The sequence below is a fragment of the Lupinus angustifolius genome, chromosome LG12, assembly GCF_001865875.1.
Source record: "Lupinus angustifolius cultivar Tanjil chromosome LG12, LupAngTanjil_v1.0, whole genome shotgun sequence".
In the NCBI taxonomy this organism is placed as follows: Eukaryota; Viridiplantae; Streptophyta; class Magnoliopsida; order Fabales; family Fabaceae; genus Lupinus; species Lupinus angustifolius.
The window spans coordinates 14,612,448-14,628,922 of record NC_032020.1 but is presented as its reverse complement, the minus strand read 5'-3'; the positions used below and the strand labels follow the sequence as shown (position 1 = coordinate 14,628,922).

At 29.0% G+C, this 16,475-nt stretch overlaps 2 protein-coding genes across 2 annotated transcripts in view; both read right to left on the bottom strand.

Annotated features, from left to right (window-relative positions):
* Positions 1-3,524, bottom strand: part of LOC109362696 (signal recognition particle subunit SRP68) — a 6,464-nt gene extending 2,940 nt beyond the window's left edge. Inside the window, exons 1-7 of the mRNA XM_019608672.1 lie at positions 3,392-3,524; positions 3,198-3,291; positions 2,833-2,899; positions 2,202-2,312; positions 1,484-1,679; positions 691-776; positions 312-507 (exon numbers count right to left, since the gene is read on the bottom strand). Of these exons, the coding sequence (XP_019464217.1) occupies positions 312-507; positions 691-776; positions 1,484-1,679; positions 2,202-2,312; positions 2,833-2,899; positions 3,198-3,291 (750 nt within the window). The 5' untranslated portion in view covers positions 3,392-3,524. The remainder of the gene's footprint in view (positions 1-311; positions 508-690; positions 777-1,483; positions 1,680-2,201; positions 2,313-2,832; positions 2,900-3,197; positions 3,292-3,391) is intronic.
* LOC109362083 (trihelix transcription factor ASR3-like) lies at positions 4,789-7,021 on the bottom strand. Its single transcript, XM_019607652.1, has 3 exons — positions 6,230-7,021; positions 5,825-5,866; positions 4,789-5,169 (listed from the first exon to the last, which is right to left on the bottom strand). Exons 1-3 carry the CDS (start codon positions 7,002-7,004, stop codon positions 4,910-4,912), a joined length of 1,077 nt encoding a protein of 358 aa, XP_019463197.1. The 5' UTR covers positions 7,005-7,021; the 3' UTR covers positions 4,789-4,909.

Here is a 16,475-nt window from a genome sequence, read left to right as displayed (position 1 = left end):
TTGTAGGATATACAAGTACAACCGTACTTGCAAAATGGAAAGAGCCGAGCATCAAGTTGAATCAGCTTGCCTTTCACTCAGAAATTGAAAAATTGGGAGTTCTTGAATATGAATGTAGGTTATTAAGAAAGTTTATTAACACTCAAAGTCTTGGATTGTATCTCCTTGTTGAATAAACATGAAAAAATGAAAATTAACTAAATGCAACATCTCATAAGAAATATTTGAAGATGCTTGTTTGTAAAGTGATGCATATTACATGTTTAAATATATCCTTTCCAATGATATAAGGAAAAGAAATAAATACCAACCTCTAATTTAGCTTTAAAAAGGTCTAACGCAGGACCTTCCATATCACCAATGTTTAGAAGTTCAGAGGCCTGTAGATTTGACTGGCCAATTTTGTGAAGGCAGTATCGGATACTGGGCTCTAGTTCCTCAACTCGCTCACGACACAAAACTTGGTTATCCAGATCTCCATATTTCCCTAATTCCTCATACACAGCCCTGTTAAATTAGGAAATGATTATAACTGAATAGAAAAATAGAAGTATGCCAAAAGCTAGTATGCTAGACTAGACAAACTAAACAAGTGTTTGCCACAAAAAGGCATATATTTTCAAATCCTTCACAGAAAGATCCATCCAAGAGACAAAGTATGCACAAATAAAAGAGACAGAGTAGACGTACCTGGCACTTTTGAAGTGCATTAAAGCCACATCCCAGTTTTGATCTTGTTCAAACAATAAACTCCCCTTCATGTAGGACTCATAAGCCTAAAATTCAGTGAATAAACAGAAGCCAAAGCATTTTCATTCTTCATTTAAAAAAGAAGAACAGTTATCGACCATAGATTAAAAAACGAGTAAAACTATCAAAGCATTTGCATTTTAAAAGGATAAAGGAAGAATAGGATATACAGATTAACTTGGAAACACTCTATAAATAATGCTGATTCCTTGATGGATAGAATGCATTTTAGTTCCTACAATTTGCTGTGGGTCTTAACATGGTCTCTGAAATCTTTTTAATATAAATTCATTTTGAAAATTCTAATTTAGCATTACTTTTGTAGATATTCCTTGAAATAAATGGCAAAAGTTTTCAACTTGAAACAGATATATCAAACTAAAACCCATCAAATTTCTTATCCACTACAGTGTTTCCTTGCAGTCTTCCTTACAGTGTATTTTAGCTTTTCTTAATTCTCCTGCTTTCATTAAAATCTTACTTTTACGGTATTATTACTTATGTAGATCAAACCAAATATCTAACACACCTTACAAGAAAAAATAAATAAAAAGGCTTTGATTCTATGAATGGAAAGAAATACCAACATTTGAAATGTAGTTGATCTTTAGGGGGTAGAACAGGAATGGAGGTACAATAAATAAAACACTGCCATAACTTAACTATAACCCAGTTAAATGTACAAAGTAATTGTTACAACATATCTTTATTGCAATAACCGACTAAGACAAACCTCGGCTTCCAATGATGTTCTAGAATCTGCCTTGAGTGCACACAATTGTGAAAACAAGGTAGCCCATTTAACTGCTTTTCGTAACCTTCCAATCAAATAGATACGTTGACTTGCATTTGGGCCATTTGGAAGCTGTCTTTTTTCCATGGCATGACTCCAAGCTCTCTCTGCTGAATAAAGAATCAGGTGGAGATACCTGAATTGAAACAAAATAACATCCAATGTAAAACATGCATAGATAACCAAAAAATCCAGACAGATGAAATGTTTCTTATCCATTTTCCCAAACATCATTGAGAGGCAAAAGAAAGAAAACAAACCAAGGTATAGATGATGGTTTTCATTATTCCATACCAAATTTTTGGGATGGTCTAAGGTTCAGATAATGACAAGTATGACACATTAGCAATAGAAAACTAAGAAAATATATAAAAGTGGTTTAAGAGCAACGATCGCAGAGAACAATTGCTCGACACGTAAGAGATGTAAAAAGCCCAAATAAGCTAGCTTTCTTAATGTCTATTTCCAGAATCATATCCCTAGTTAGCGCAATCAACATAGTTAGAAGATCCAGCTAGTAACAAATATATTAAAGCCTGACATTCAATTGAAACTTTCTAATGTTCATGTTCGCTAGAACAAATTTCAAACTAAGTCAATTAAAAAAGGTCAGAATTTAGATCAGAAGATAAGGATACATACAGCAAGTAAAATATACCTTACTTCACTGACAGTAGACTCAGTGATGGTTCTTTTTGCATATTTGCCACGACCATGGGTAAACTTAAGAGATTTATATAACCTCCTCAAACGAGCTGTGCAATACCTCCTACAATGTCAGGGGAAAAAGGACATCCATTACCAATCTATACATAATGCTAGTTCAAACAATGGCTTGAAATCAACAGTTTCCATAAGCTGTGATGATCACATAATGTAATATTCGTTCCACTCAATAGTACTAGAAGACTAGCAGCGTTGAAACACAAATTCATGAATCACAAAATAATAAAGAGAAACTGTTATCCCACAACACTCAGAATAAAAGCAAAGCTGACATGTCCCCAGGCCATGTTCTCTGATACAGTTCAGCTGTCTAGTTATACAACTAGTACATTGTGTCTTTCCTGACAATCTGATAGAGCACCAAAATTAGACTCAGTAATTTTATTAATAAACTCCGGAATTGCAGACAGTATAACAATAAACTTGTTGTCCCATAGAGGTGCAGCTTGGACCCCAGTATCTTATCAGAATCATTCTTTGGGATGCAAAATTTCGAGACACATCTATAGAATGATAAATAAATAAAAATTGTTATTTGACATCATATATTAAAATTTGCATACCGATAACGAGTATAATCTCCATGCCGCAAACCATGCTGCATTTGTGCAGATTTTAACAGCTGCAACACTGGAAATTTTAAAATTTAAGGGTTAGATTGGTGTAAAATGGAGCTAAAAATTTAATTGACGAATTCTCAACACAATTTTCAAGGAAAAAAAACTAATCCATGAAATTTTGTTATCCGATTTTAATCATACAGAAAAAATACAAATACAATAATGATATATAATTCCCACTCCATTTCAGCTAGGGCGTAGGAACATGACTGAATTGTTTTGGAATAATAAAAAAATGAAAAACGGAATATATAGACAAAAAAGAACATGCAAGATAGCATTATAGAAGAATGAAAGAGAAGAGAAACCATTGATAGAAAATTTGGGAAGGATCTGATCAGAAGTATTGGATTTAGGATCATCGATTTCCATAGCGGAGACTTGGATGCTCTCTTTTCCCATCTAATTATTGAGAAAAATAATTAATAAATTAAAATGGAAGATTTGAAGGTGAAAGAAACAGATCTGAAAATTAATATTTGAAAAATTGAGAGAAACTTACCTGTTCGACAATGGAAGATTTCTTAGTCGCTCACGATAGCAATGAAATAAGGAAGAACCAGACAAGTGAAGAAGGATCGCTGATAAACAAAAAATACTTCGGTTTACTTGTACACTGTACCCATTTGTTTTAACGGGCCAGACCGGGCTTGGATGGTCTGGGCTATTCAACAGCCAGCCCAATTCTATAGAGACTTCAAGTTTAGCCCATCTCAAAAATGTTCTCACTTCAATGTAATATCTTCTTTCACTTTCACACCTTTCCATTGTTTTCACTTCCGTTGTTTGCTTTTTACTTTAGGAAAAACGTCATTTTTTTATTTTATCTCTGAAATTTGGTTTAGTCAAATATTTGATTTTAGATTAATGGTAAATTGACATTTAATTTGAGTAAAATTTAAGTAATGTCAATGATTAGATTAACCAATGGTCGGTCATTAGTCATTACTAATGATAAGGTTTTCACCGTATCCAAGGCATTACTAATGATAAGGTTTTCACCGTATCCAAGGCATTACATGAATGCTAAATTGTCACACAAATATATTTGTAAAAATGAGTAAGCATTATCAGAGTCATGAAACTTATGTTACTCTATTGAGGTGCTGAAATATAAATCACAGAGATTTATCTCTATCCAAAAATATGGTTGTGAAGCCGAGATTTTATTTTATCAAGTGGAAAGTGATTTGCACCTTAGAGATTTTAATGATCAAATCATGAGATTTTAATTATGTAATTGGGACACAGCAATTTTCTCTCCTACATGATAAAACATATATTTTTGTCTAACGCTGTCTCATTCTCTGTCACAGACCCATCAAATATTGTCATATTAATAAAAGAAAAAAAATTTAAAAAAAAGTAACATTACGATTAATGTGAGACATGAAATGAGATGGTTGTGAAACATGTGATGGATTTCTTAGATAATGAGTTTGATTACCTCATTATCAATGTATGGAGCATGTGTCCTTAGAGTTTAAAGTTTTTCTTTATTATTTTAAAACGCCCACATTAGATAGGTACACTCATCTCTCTATATAAATTGGAAGAACACACAACCAACTAGTCTCTCTCTCATACTTCCACTACTAATTGTGTCTAATTTTCACACTTGCTTGAACCACATTCAGTTAATTCCATGACTGTAAAGCTATAAAGGAAAAAGGATGAACATTATGCTAAACCCTAAAAAAGGCTAATGTGCATTCTTGCTAACAACATTACAAAAGTGTTAAAGACACCACTGATGTTCTATAGTTATTTATTTTCAATTCCTTCCAAATCCCAGTATTAAGAAAAAAAGATCAGAGGATTTGTAGGCTCCAACAAGAATTGAAAGAGTAAACATTAACTTCATTCAAAACTGAACAGTACTAATTAAAAATGGCATAGTACTAGGAAAAAAAAGAAGAAACTTGATAATAAGGAATTCCAGTGCCAAAATTAACAGTAATTGGCAGATCTTGATACACAAATATGAGGTCTGAGATCTTCCATGTTGATCAGAATTGCTTTACAGCTTGTCAGCAATTTTTGTCATAGCATCTGTGAGCTTGCCAAGTGCTGCAACTAAGTTATCTGATTGCTCTTTCTGCTGGTCCCTGGCCAATTGCTGATTAATGTTCTGAGCTCCAAGATAGGCTTTCATTATGTTAGTATTCCTCCTTAGCACCTTGATAATATTATTGCTGAAATCTGTGGCGTCTTCACTATTATCTGGTGATGATCGCTTTCTCTTGTGTCCTTCTTGGAACATAGGTTCTCTATGGCAGCCTGAGTCAATATAATTTTGTTGAGGATTTAAGAAAAACAATAAAAGCAAATCAGTACTTTAGATTTTTTTTTCAATGTATTGTGGAATCAATTTGTCAATCAGTGAATAAAAAATGCTTAGTCATTTTGTCAATCTGTAATCTGTAACTAATGCTATGGATTTCACATGCAGCTTAGCTTGCTTTTTGTCATCTTTACCTGGTAAACTACATGGTATTCTTCTATTGTATTAAATAGTATAGTATGCAGTGTCTGTCTCATAATATTCATACAGTTTAACCTTGCAAACAGCAACAAAAAAAAGATACTAGGAGTTATAGGCCGGTATTCAACCGAAAATTGGGTCGTGATAGCTTTTCGGTTGAAGACCGGATCGACAGATTCATGGTAATTATGATCACTAATGAATAAAGTAAAATCAAGAAAGCTGCATTATAAAAAAAACAAAAAAAAACAAGCCTTCTATGTATAACTTGGAAATTTGAAATCAGAAAACAATTTTGTTGATGAAGAATTTAGAGCAACAAATGAATAAAAGGAGCTCTTTGAAAAGGGGATCAAAGTTGAAAAGGAAGAAAAGAATGTGTCTTGATTTTATGTTATGGACATGAGTGACGAAAATTAGTAAATGGCTTTAATGAGTTGATTTATTTACCAGGATAGTAGTTCCCTTGGCAAGATGGATGTTGCTGTTTCTCTGCTTATCGTAGATCAATAAGAAAAATGTTAGAATGATAGGCACCTAAACAGATTCAATATAAGATTATTAACCATGTCACCTAAAAACTATATAATTAAGATATAATATATTTTATTCATTATGATCTCTAGTTTGAGCATAAGATTAAATAAAAAATTGTTTTTATTATATTCTTTTGCATTTACTAATGTCCCTTTTCAAATTAGATCATGAACTATTTCTATGTTATTCACACAAGCATTACTCGAGTCCATTGAATCATAATTTGGGATTTAGTGAATTGAATCATAATTTGAATGTCTCATGCATCAATTCAATTTTCAATACAAAATATTTATAAAAAATGCATGTACTTCATACCAGTAGTTGGCAATGCAAGTGTGGGTGTTATTTTGAGACTCCCTCTCAAAAATGTTCCCTTAGAAGCTGATGTTTTTATTGGACTGAATAACTTACTGCGTGCAGTATTTGTATCAAATATGTTCTCTTCTGTGCTCCAACTCATCTTATCACTATCAACAATGGCCTCATCTTCCTCATTGTCATCGTCGTCGTCATCATTATCATCATGCTCTAAAGCCATTCCTTCAACATGACCAACACCATTCTCAGGTTTAGATGGCATCTTAATCAACGTTAAAGGCAATGCAACAGCACTTAATACCCCACCATCTAAAACCCTATATACAACTTCATCAAAAAACCCTGGCAACTTGTTTTCTTTCCTTTTATCATTCCTCATCATCCAAAAAGATTCACCCTCATCCTTTACACTTGATTCCCATTTCTTGATCTTCCGAAAATCGGTGAGAAGATTTCCCCATCTTTTCCTGCACTGGACAGATCCTCTCTTCACACCTTGTTGTTGGCAGCATGATGACACTATCTCCCATTTTGGATCACTGTTATTAAGAAGGCCATAAGATGATTTGAAACGGAAAAGTTGCTCTCCATTTTCCACCATTTTCTTGGCCTCAATGAGAACAAGTGTTTCTTGTCTTGTCCATCTGGGGTGTCTAGTGGCTTTGATTCTTTCACTTTTGGTTTCAACAACTTCTAGTGTTGGTTGTTTTGCAACTGGTGTTGCTATTGGAGAATCAGAAGACTCACTATTTTTCTCAGTATTTGATGCCATCACTCTTTTATCACACACAAGGAGAACTCAAATAATAAACTTTAAGGATTAAGATGAGATACAATCCTATACTTATAGAGACGTGCTTTAGATGTAGGTTAATGACCTTTCAAAGTAGGATATGATATTTTTTCATGTAGGTAACTTCTTTTCCATAAGTGATTCATACTTTAAGGGAAAATGCTTAAATGTATGAATGCATTTAGTGCAAATATGTATACAAATTTTTGGTGTTGATTGTACATTATGTCAGATAATGGGTATGACAAAATTATCACTTTAGGAATGTAGTTTGACTGCTATATATGTATTATACAACAACTTCTTTAATCAAATATGTCTTCGTTTCAAGTGTGCATCAAAAGTGTTTCTTAGTCAACAGTGAAAAACTGATTCCTTTTTAAGTATAAAATTCCCAAAGTGAGTTTTGTCCTATTAAGATATTATTTTTAATACACACTCTATAATGTAACTTAAACTCATATGCACACCCATGCGCTCTCTCACTATTTACATTAATTACAAATAAGGTTTTTATTGATTCATATAAGACTAGTTAGACAGAGAAGTAATAATGATTTATTAGGTTGTACATGAATTCCATTTAACAGATTTAACACGAATTCTATGAGGATAATAGAGCATATACTAAAAAGGCTGTGTTGGTGACACTTCTCATACATTAACACTAATTATGATATTCACACAACAATAATATTATTTGGGTGAAAATAACTAGAATTCGGTTAAATTTGCCTAAAAAATAACTAGAATTGGGTTAAATGTGTCTCAATTCAGCTCGACTTTATATAAATTGAGTTTGGAATTGAGTTTAGTATGAACTATTTTTTAAGCTTAATATAATTAAAGTCCACAAAATTTTGAACGAGCTAACAAACTCAATTTTATATATTTCATCATCATTAATATATATACGTACATATATAAAGATAAATGAGATTTTGAAATTGTTTTCTATAAAATTTCTACCTTTAATTTATATTATATTCATATACTAATGATATATAATAATTATAGAATATTCTTAAAATATGTATATATTGTGTAAAGATATATGTTCATATATATATATATATATTATGTATTTATATATATGTGTGAGATTATATACTCGAGAAAAAGATACATGTATAGTGTAAGAATTGTTTACATTGTCATTATATTATTCATAAGTTATATTTAATCATTATTCACTTTTAAATATAATAATACAAGTGAATGATAGATAATATAATAATTGTGTATAATTTTTACAATAACAATACATAAATGATATATTCTATATTTAATGAATTTAATATTTATACATTAAGAGTATAATAGTTGTTATATTATCAACGCATCATTCATCATATATGTGTTAATCGTCATTAATTCTTAAATAAAACTAACAAAAATGAATTGAATATATTAAAATATATGTTGACTGCATAAATAAATTTACAATGTCATTGGATAGATATAATCTCATCTTTGATATCTATACATAAGTAAATAACTGTTTTTACACTCTTAGCATATTATTTATTTGTAAACTAATTATTGACTCTTAAATAAAAGTAATACAATTTAATAATTAATTATGTATTGATGTGTATAATAATAGTAGATGGATATCAATTTCATCTTTAGTATGTATAAATTTAAAGATTTTGCACTTATATCCCAAATGAATCTAATGAGTCAAATTATAGTTGGTTTAAATTCAACTCGTTTATTTAAGAAACTCAAATTTTAGTTCAAGTTCAATTTATTTAATTTATAAACCAGTTTATCGAACTAAATAACAATTTCAATTTTAAATAAAAATCTAAGTTAGTTGGATTTATTCTTAAACTCTCCTACATATATAATGAAAGAGTGGTTATCCATTCAAATTTCAAACTCTTCCCCAAGTTCTTAATTATTTTTCTTTTTAAGTGATAATGTTTCCTGTACATGGTAAGTATCCGATTTGTAAAGTCAATTTGATGAAAATATCTTAAAACTTTAATGAAATAAAATAACATCACATCTGTCCCTTAAAACTTACAATCAAAATCTTAAAAACTAAAAATAGCAAAATCTTGCCCCATTTATATGGTATATACAAGTTCTTATGGAAGAAGAGTGGAAGTGATCCGTAAAAAAATTCTTAATAAATTGTACCACGCTGCAGGTTTGGTAAAGAAATAAAAGTATATCTCACGTAAAAGTTACAACCTTAAATAAAGAAATTGTCCATATCAAATATAAAAAGGACCACTAAAGGATTAAATGTGACTTGACCAGATATTTTGGCTCCTTAATCAAAATCTATATTCTTATATGAGTATATAGCTTGATTATTTCTCTTATAGTTTTCTGGAAAGATTGTTTATCTAAATTTATAATAGAGTAACTACTCCAACTTTGCAATTTCATTCCTGAGAGTGATACTTATTGAGAGGGATACATACACTCTAAAAAAAATTAGTTTCAAAATATCATTGGTGGTACAAAAAATTTATATTATAACATGGTTGATATTAAAAATAAAATTTTAGAACAATTATAATTACATTCAACGGTAGCAACAATTATATTAATTGTTAGTATTCAGAAAAGAATTTGGATCATAAAGAAAATAGAGCTAGAGGATGCGTGCATAGATGAAGAGAGAAAGTAGTAATATATCAACTAAAATTTATGAATAATGATCATATGTTTCTATAAATTTGTCTTCATATCCTAAACCAATATTATTTATATTTTTTAACCACTCATATCAAATTATATATTTTGGTTCTACACTTTAATATTTTGCTTTTGTTGGCAAATTTGTGCATATCGACCTTAAATAATTTTGAAGTAAAAAAATATTTTTGTAACCAGGAAAACTTCAATATTACATAACCAACTCACCATGGAAATCTTAGAAATATTACAACACTCTAAAACTTTATATCAATTTTATTGTTTGGTAGAGATGATAATTTTTAATTTTTTCTTAATTTAAAAATAAACTCAGAGTTACAGTATAACTATGTTTGATAATCACATATATTATAAGCTAAGTAAAAAATGATTTCTCTTTTTAAATGGTTTATTTTTTAACCAATTTCATTCTAGTTCTACCCCTCATTTCGATAGCACTCATATTTTTCAGATTACCCTCTCTTTGAATTATTTATTTTAACATTTATATACTATTTATTTTGTGGATTGTCCATTTAAGTTTCATAACTTTTATTTATTTCTGTGTTATGTTATTTTTAAATATTTATATTGGTTTTTATATTGTTTTTTATTTTTATATTTTTAAGTCTTTGTCATGATGTATTAAAAGTTAAAAATTTATTTTAAAAATATATATCATAATAAATATTAAAAATTTATACTTTAAAAATGGTATAAAAAACAATCAAAATAATTATAACATAAACAAATAATATCATATATTTTTTTGTAATTTACCCTATAACAAAATAATCTTTCTAATTTAATCAAATATAACAAGTAGTTTTTTTCAATTTTCAGTTAAAATACTTAAACATAATTACATAAATATATTATAATATGAATAGAAAATAAAAAACAAATTACGACTAATTAGTTTGGGTGGACATAACAAGGGATACGTACAGCAATGGTTTCAACTTTCAACAACTACTGAAATGTCACCTTTAGAATTGTTATTTAATAAAAATATTCACAACTTTAATAAAATAATAATATATGTAATAACTAACTAAATGAATACTAGTGGACTAATAAAATAATATATTAGCTGTACGGTAGGTTAGTGAAAATGGAATTCTTTAACACCAAAATTTAATCATATACTATCACAGGTAAAACATATGGAAAACAAATTAGTAATTTCCTTTAAAGAGTATCTATAAATATCTAATCACGTTTTCTTTACATGAAAGATATAGATGTCAAGTCATCAAAGACAAAATTTCAATCATCTGATAATTAAATAATTACTCATACTAATCTTTTTATAAGAATCTTTTGAATAGGAATATGAAAATATCATTAAATTTGTCACAATTGTATATAGTTTAACGAAATTGTCATTCAATAAAACTAAACCATTTCATTTTTCTACTAAATTGTTTGAGTAAATAAGGATATTATCTTGATAAAAAAGTTATTTATTGTATATAGAACTCTCATTATCCATACAAAAATTTCAAAAGAGTCTAAGAAAAAGACTAGATAGAATAATTACTAGAGAGGGGATTAAGAATTTAATTCGTTTAGTCAACAAATTAATAATAAGAAAGTTAAACAGAAAGAAGATGAATAAAGGACAACATTGACCAATTGTAAAGAAAATGGATATTTTAAATTTATCATTTTAAAATTTTAATAAAGAAAAGTATCAATAGAATTAATAATAATAAATGATTCATTAATTAAAGTATTAAGATAGTTGTGAACTATTGTGTATGCAATATAGGATAAGCCAAAATTACAACCAAAGATCTATCTCTTGAGACAATGAAATAAGTTAATGATTGAAGTGAGTAGTGTGAAAACAATTTTTATATAAAAACTGTTAGAATAATATATATTGAATTTTATAATCAATCATAGATGGTTAAGATTAAAAGTTAGTTATTGGTCACTTAATAGTCATATACATTAGACTATATAGTTCATATCAATTGTTCTCATTTCTTATATCAGTACATTGTTCTCATATGAATAACTAACTATTAATCGTAACTTTAATTTTTAAATAAAAATTGTTGATATAAGATTTCCATCAAATTATATCTCTCATCGACTCAACCAAATAGTCATTTGTTTTACCAACCTTTTATATCTTCTATGACTTTCTAAACTTCTTGATATTTCTACTACACCAAATTTAGTATTCAACAATGCTTAAAATAATAATTTGATTGTGTTTATGCTATGAGAATACAATAGAATATAAGGTGGGTGGTCTTTTTTGGTGTGCAAAAAACCTAGAATATTTCTTAGACTTACAATTATATACAATTATTAATTATATAAAATTTTGCATATATAATTATATATTTATAGATGATTACTAATTATATATAAAATCATTACGTCTGACCAAACAATTTAGCTGTTTAAATTAGTTAAATTTAATACAAAACTTCTTTGATGTGTGACTCGAGTTTTACAATATTGGTTTTAACACAAAAACTATATACTTTTTTTTTCATTTCAGCCTCTTATACTCACCATTCTTGCGTAAGAGATTCAATTTTGACACCCTTTATTTAATCAGCCTCTTATGTATGCTTGTATCCTGACATGTAAATTTTTCGTAAGGTTTCACACATAATTTATATGGAAATGTAAAAATAATTCTTCCCTCAAAAACCACACATATCGTTAAATTACAAAGAAAATAAACTTATTGTATTGCCCACGACAAAAATATAATCATAATATATAGATATCCCTTATTATTATTAGTTTTTTTAGTTTTTGCTTATTTTAAAAAATAACCTTAAAGTTGTAGATTACTATAGTCTATTTGACAACTTACTTGGATTATAAATTCAACTTTTATTTATTAAAAAATAACAAAAAATGATCTCTTTTATGGTTGGTTTTACTTTTTATTTTACTCCCTCGAATTTCATATCTTACTTTACTCCTCAAATTTCAATAGCGCTTTTATCTTTTTGTATTTTTTTCTTCTTAGATTACTTATTTTAATGTTTGTGTATTATCGATTTTATTTATTATCTCATTCATGTTTAACAACTTTTGTTTACTTGTGTGTCATGTTGTTTTTAAATATTAATATTGATTTTTATATTGTCTTTTATTTTAATATTTGACATGATGTATTAAAGTTAAAAGAATAAAAATATAGATGAAGATAAATATTAAAAATGTATACTTTAAAACATGTATACAAACAATCAAAATAGTTATCATATAAACAAATAACTTCATATTTTCTATACTTTATTCTGTAAAAAATAATATGTCTAATTTAGACAAATTAAACATATAATTTATACCAAACACATAATATTATAAAGAAATTATAATCTTATAGTTTATAAACTAGAACTTAAAAATATAATACATTCCATACGCATGTATATTGTATAAAATATAAAAATTACCAAGCATATATGTTTGAAAATTAAAATACCATACTGAAGTTACTAGAAAGGATAGTAGCAAAAAGTTCTCAAAATGCTGAGTCACTTGGAGACCCAAAATTAGAGTCTGAAGCCTTTCGAAGATTTAATTTTTAAATAAAATATCAGAACAAGATTTGATCCATTGATAGAGACACGATTGGCTAATACATACTTATAAAAAATGGCTAATATAAATAAGGGAGGAGAACTAGTAGTGTGAAGTTAATAAACACAAGAATATCTCTCCTCATGTAAAACACTGTTTAGTAAAATAAAACAGAAAGCAATCCCTGCCAACATTTGTTTGTGATATAAGAATTTTTCTAATATATGTGTCATTTCACATTAGAAAAATAGTAGAAGGTGTACCCATGACTTTTAAATCAGTTCTTTAATTAATGGAAGTGATACAATGGACAAATTAAAATAAATCTAGGATTAAAAAGGAGAATAGTTGTCATTTATCAAGAAAAGAAAATCATATATACTCATGAGAGGGGAATAGAAAAAAGAAAAAAGAGAGGAGGGAAATGACACTGATTTTCAATGATGATACATCGGATTCATTTTTTATTTAAAATTAATCATTGATGATATCACCACATAACTAAAATCAGCTATGAAACTCTATTCTACAACAAAAATTAGCTAGACTTACCATCAACATCGTTAAGCTCAATCTCTATCTGCCGATATTATATTTTTTTTATGCTATTATTGTATTACTGACTATCTAGTTTTAATAATTATTGATTTTTGGATAAAAATAATATAAATATATGATTAAGTTTTTTTACTAACAATACATAAATATTTAATTTAAGATTAGAATTTCTTAACAAAAAAAAAAGAAAATTTTGTAACTTGGATTAACTAACTAGTTATTGTCGGAATATTCTTCCTGGGATAAATGCAATAAAGACCCCATTCCATTGCCTCCCAATTAATTAATAATCTTAACAAGAATAAGATTTTTAATAATAGAAGAATAGAGGAGACAGAGGTATTATCGATCCAAAAGCTGATTGAAATAATTTACGACTTTTAACTTCAGCAACAACTACTTTTATTTTGCACATATTAAATCAGCTACTAGTTTGGACCGAAACAAACTCGGCTAATAATAGTAAGTATTACCAGATAGCTATTATTCAACAGATCAAAAAATATAGCTATTATTCAACCAACTATAGTTAACCAGTTCTCAACAATCTTATAAGCTTTTAATTAAAATTTAGTGATTTACCTTATTAATATTTTTAAAATTGGATTGAAGAGAAGCAAACCACTCTTTGTAAACAACATGGTAGATGAGAAAAAAATAAACATATTATATTAAATCATAATAAAAATTAATTATTTTAGAATTATTCAAGATGCATCTTCTGATTTACATAACAGAAAGATATGAGGAGATATCATTTTGTAGTTGTTATTTTAGGATGGTTTATAAGTTAGATTTTTAAAGGGTGACGGGACAAAACAAAATATGTGGGAGCTATAAAATATACTTATAATATGATTTTACATAATTTATTCCCTCTAAAACTCAATTCATACTGATATTGTGGAAGATTATAAACCACTTCTCGAGAAAAAACAAGGTTTAGGGGTTGGATAGAAATCATATATTCCATTTTTGTCTCACTTTCTATTCTCATTCAATTAAGAAGTTTCATTTTATTGAAAAGGAAAATTATAAAATAAAATTTATATTTTTATATTATTTTATAAAGTTTAATCAAGTAAAAACATACGAGTAATATTTTTTAGAGACACACGACTATATGATTCCTTTTTTTAGCACACTGATGATGTAACGCCCCGAAAAATACTTCTAAAAAACATTGCGGAAAAATGGGTGAAATTTTTTGTTTGAATTGGTGATATAAAATTGTTTCCTTTTAAAAACCTTTCTTTTCCGGGATATCACTTTAAGTAACTTGAATGCGGAAAATCAATTTATCGTTATCGAATGATAACTTAAGTCATAGTGAGTTCATACGGACTAGGTTAGCAAAGGCAGAAACTACATTGTCACTAACATATACAAAATCAAAATAAACACAGCCCCCCACCAAAAACAAAAAGGGGACATCGACTGGCCCACAAGATGACTCAAAAGATTCCAGGAATGTTGGACCCACCACTCGGGTCCTCCTCCTCTTCCGAGTCAGACACGAGGTCGATCACCTCCACCGAGCTCTCTACATTGACGAGCTCAACGACCTCGTCCACCTCCTCCTCTTCCTCCACTTCATTATGCCACAACCCAACGACATAATTCGGAGGGGATGACATTCTCAAAACCGGAGCCCTCTTGCAGGGACCTCCTCCAAGACCACTGCTTCTCTTAGCTCTCTACTGGATGACGGAGCGTCCAAACCATCTGGCCACATCTATAACCGTGGAAGGGAACAGCGCCATCACTCCTGACTGGCGGGTATCGAAGTCAAACCTCTGGAGACGTCGGCCTCTTTGGCGGCAAGGTGAAGGAACCGTCAATATATGTGTCGGGGTGAGGGATCATCATCCATGACCCGTCGCACACCATGTGCAATGACAGACCGCAGGGGCCTGTGTATATATATCTATGCTCATCACTAGCCCATTGTCCCATCGGGGACATCGTGAAGTGATAACCTCGAATGTGAGTGTTGTTGTAGGCCATCTGCATAGCAAATATATACAGAACATGAACAATACAGCAGAGAGAGTAAGACATCTAATGAACATAAATTCGGACTTACTCAGAATATTATACTCAGATATGAAAAACAGTTCATATATATATATATATAACATATTACATTATAACTCATTAGTTGTTCTCGTAAACAATTATCCAATTTACCTGAGTAATATAACCAAACTCATCAATTGTTCTCATAAACAATTATCTAATCAACCTCTGTAAGGTAAACAACACTTATTCTCAAACAATATCATAATTTACCATTTACCAATCTATAATTCATCGACAAGATATCATGACTATAACTAAATAACACATAAGTGGAGATCATAACCCCAAATAATGACATACATATATTATCTATAACCGACATCATAACCCACCGTTTATAAACATAAACAATAATGTATCAACATACATTTCATAAACAAATATCATAACCATAAGTAATAATATGTGCATAATGTTAATGATGCATGATGTTTGTAACTCAAATGTGGGAATCCACTTCCACCAGTGCAATATATGCATGCTTATAAAAACTGTAAAACATGTTTATTTGCTTCACACATATTTACATGGTATATGGTACAATATATAGGACATGTGGCATGACTAGTTACAGAATGTTTTCAGTTATAG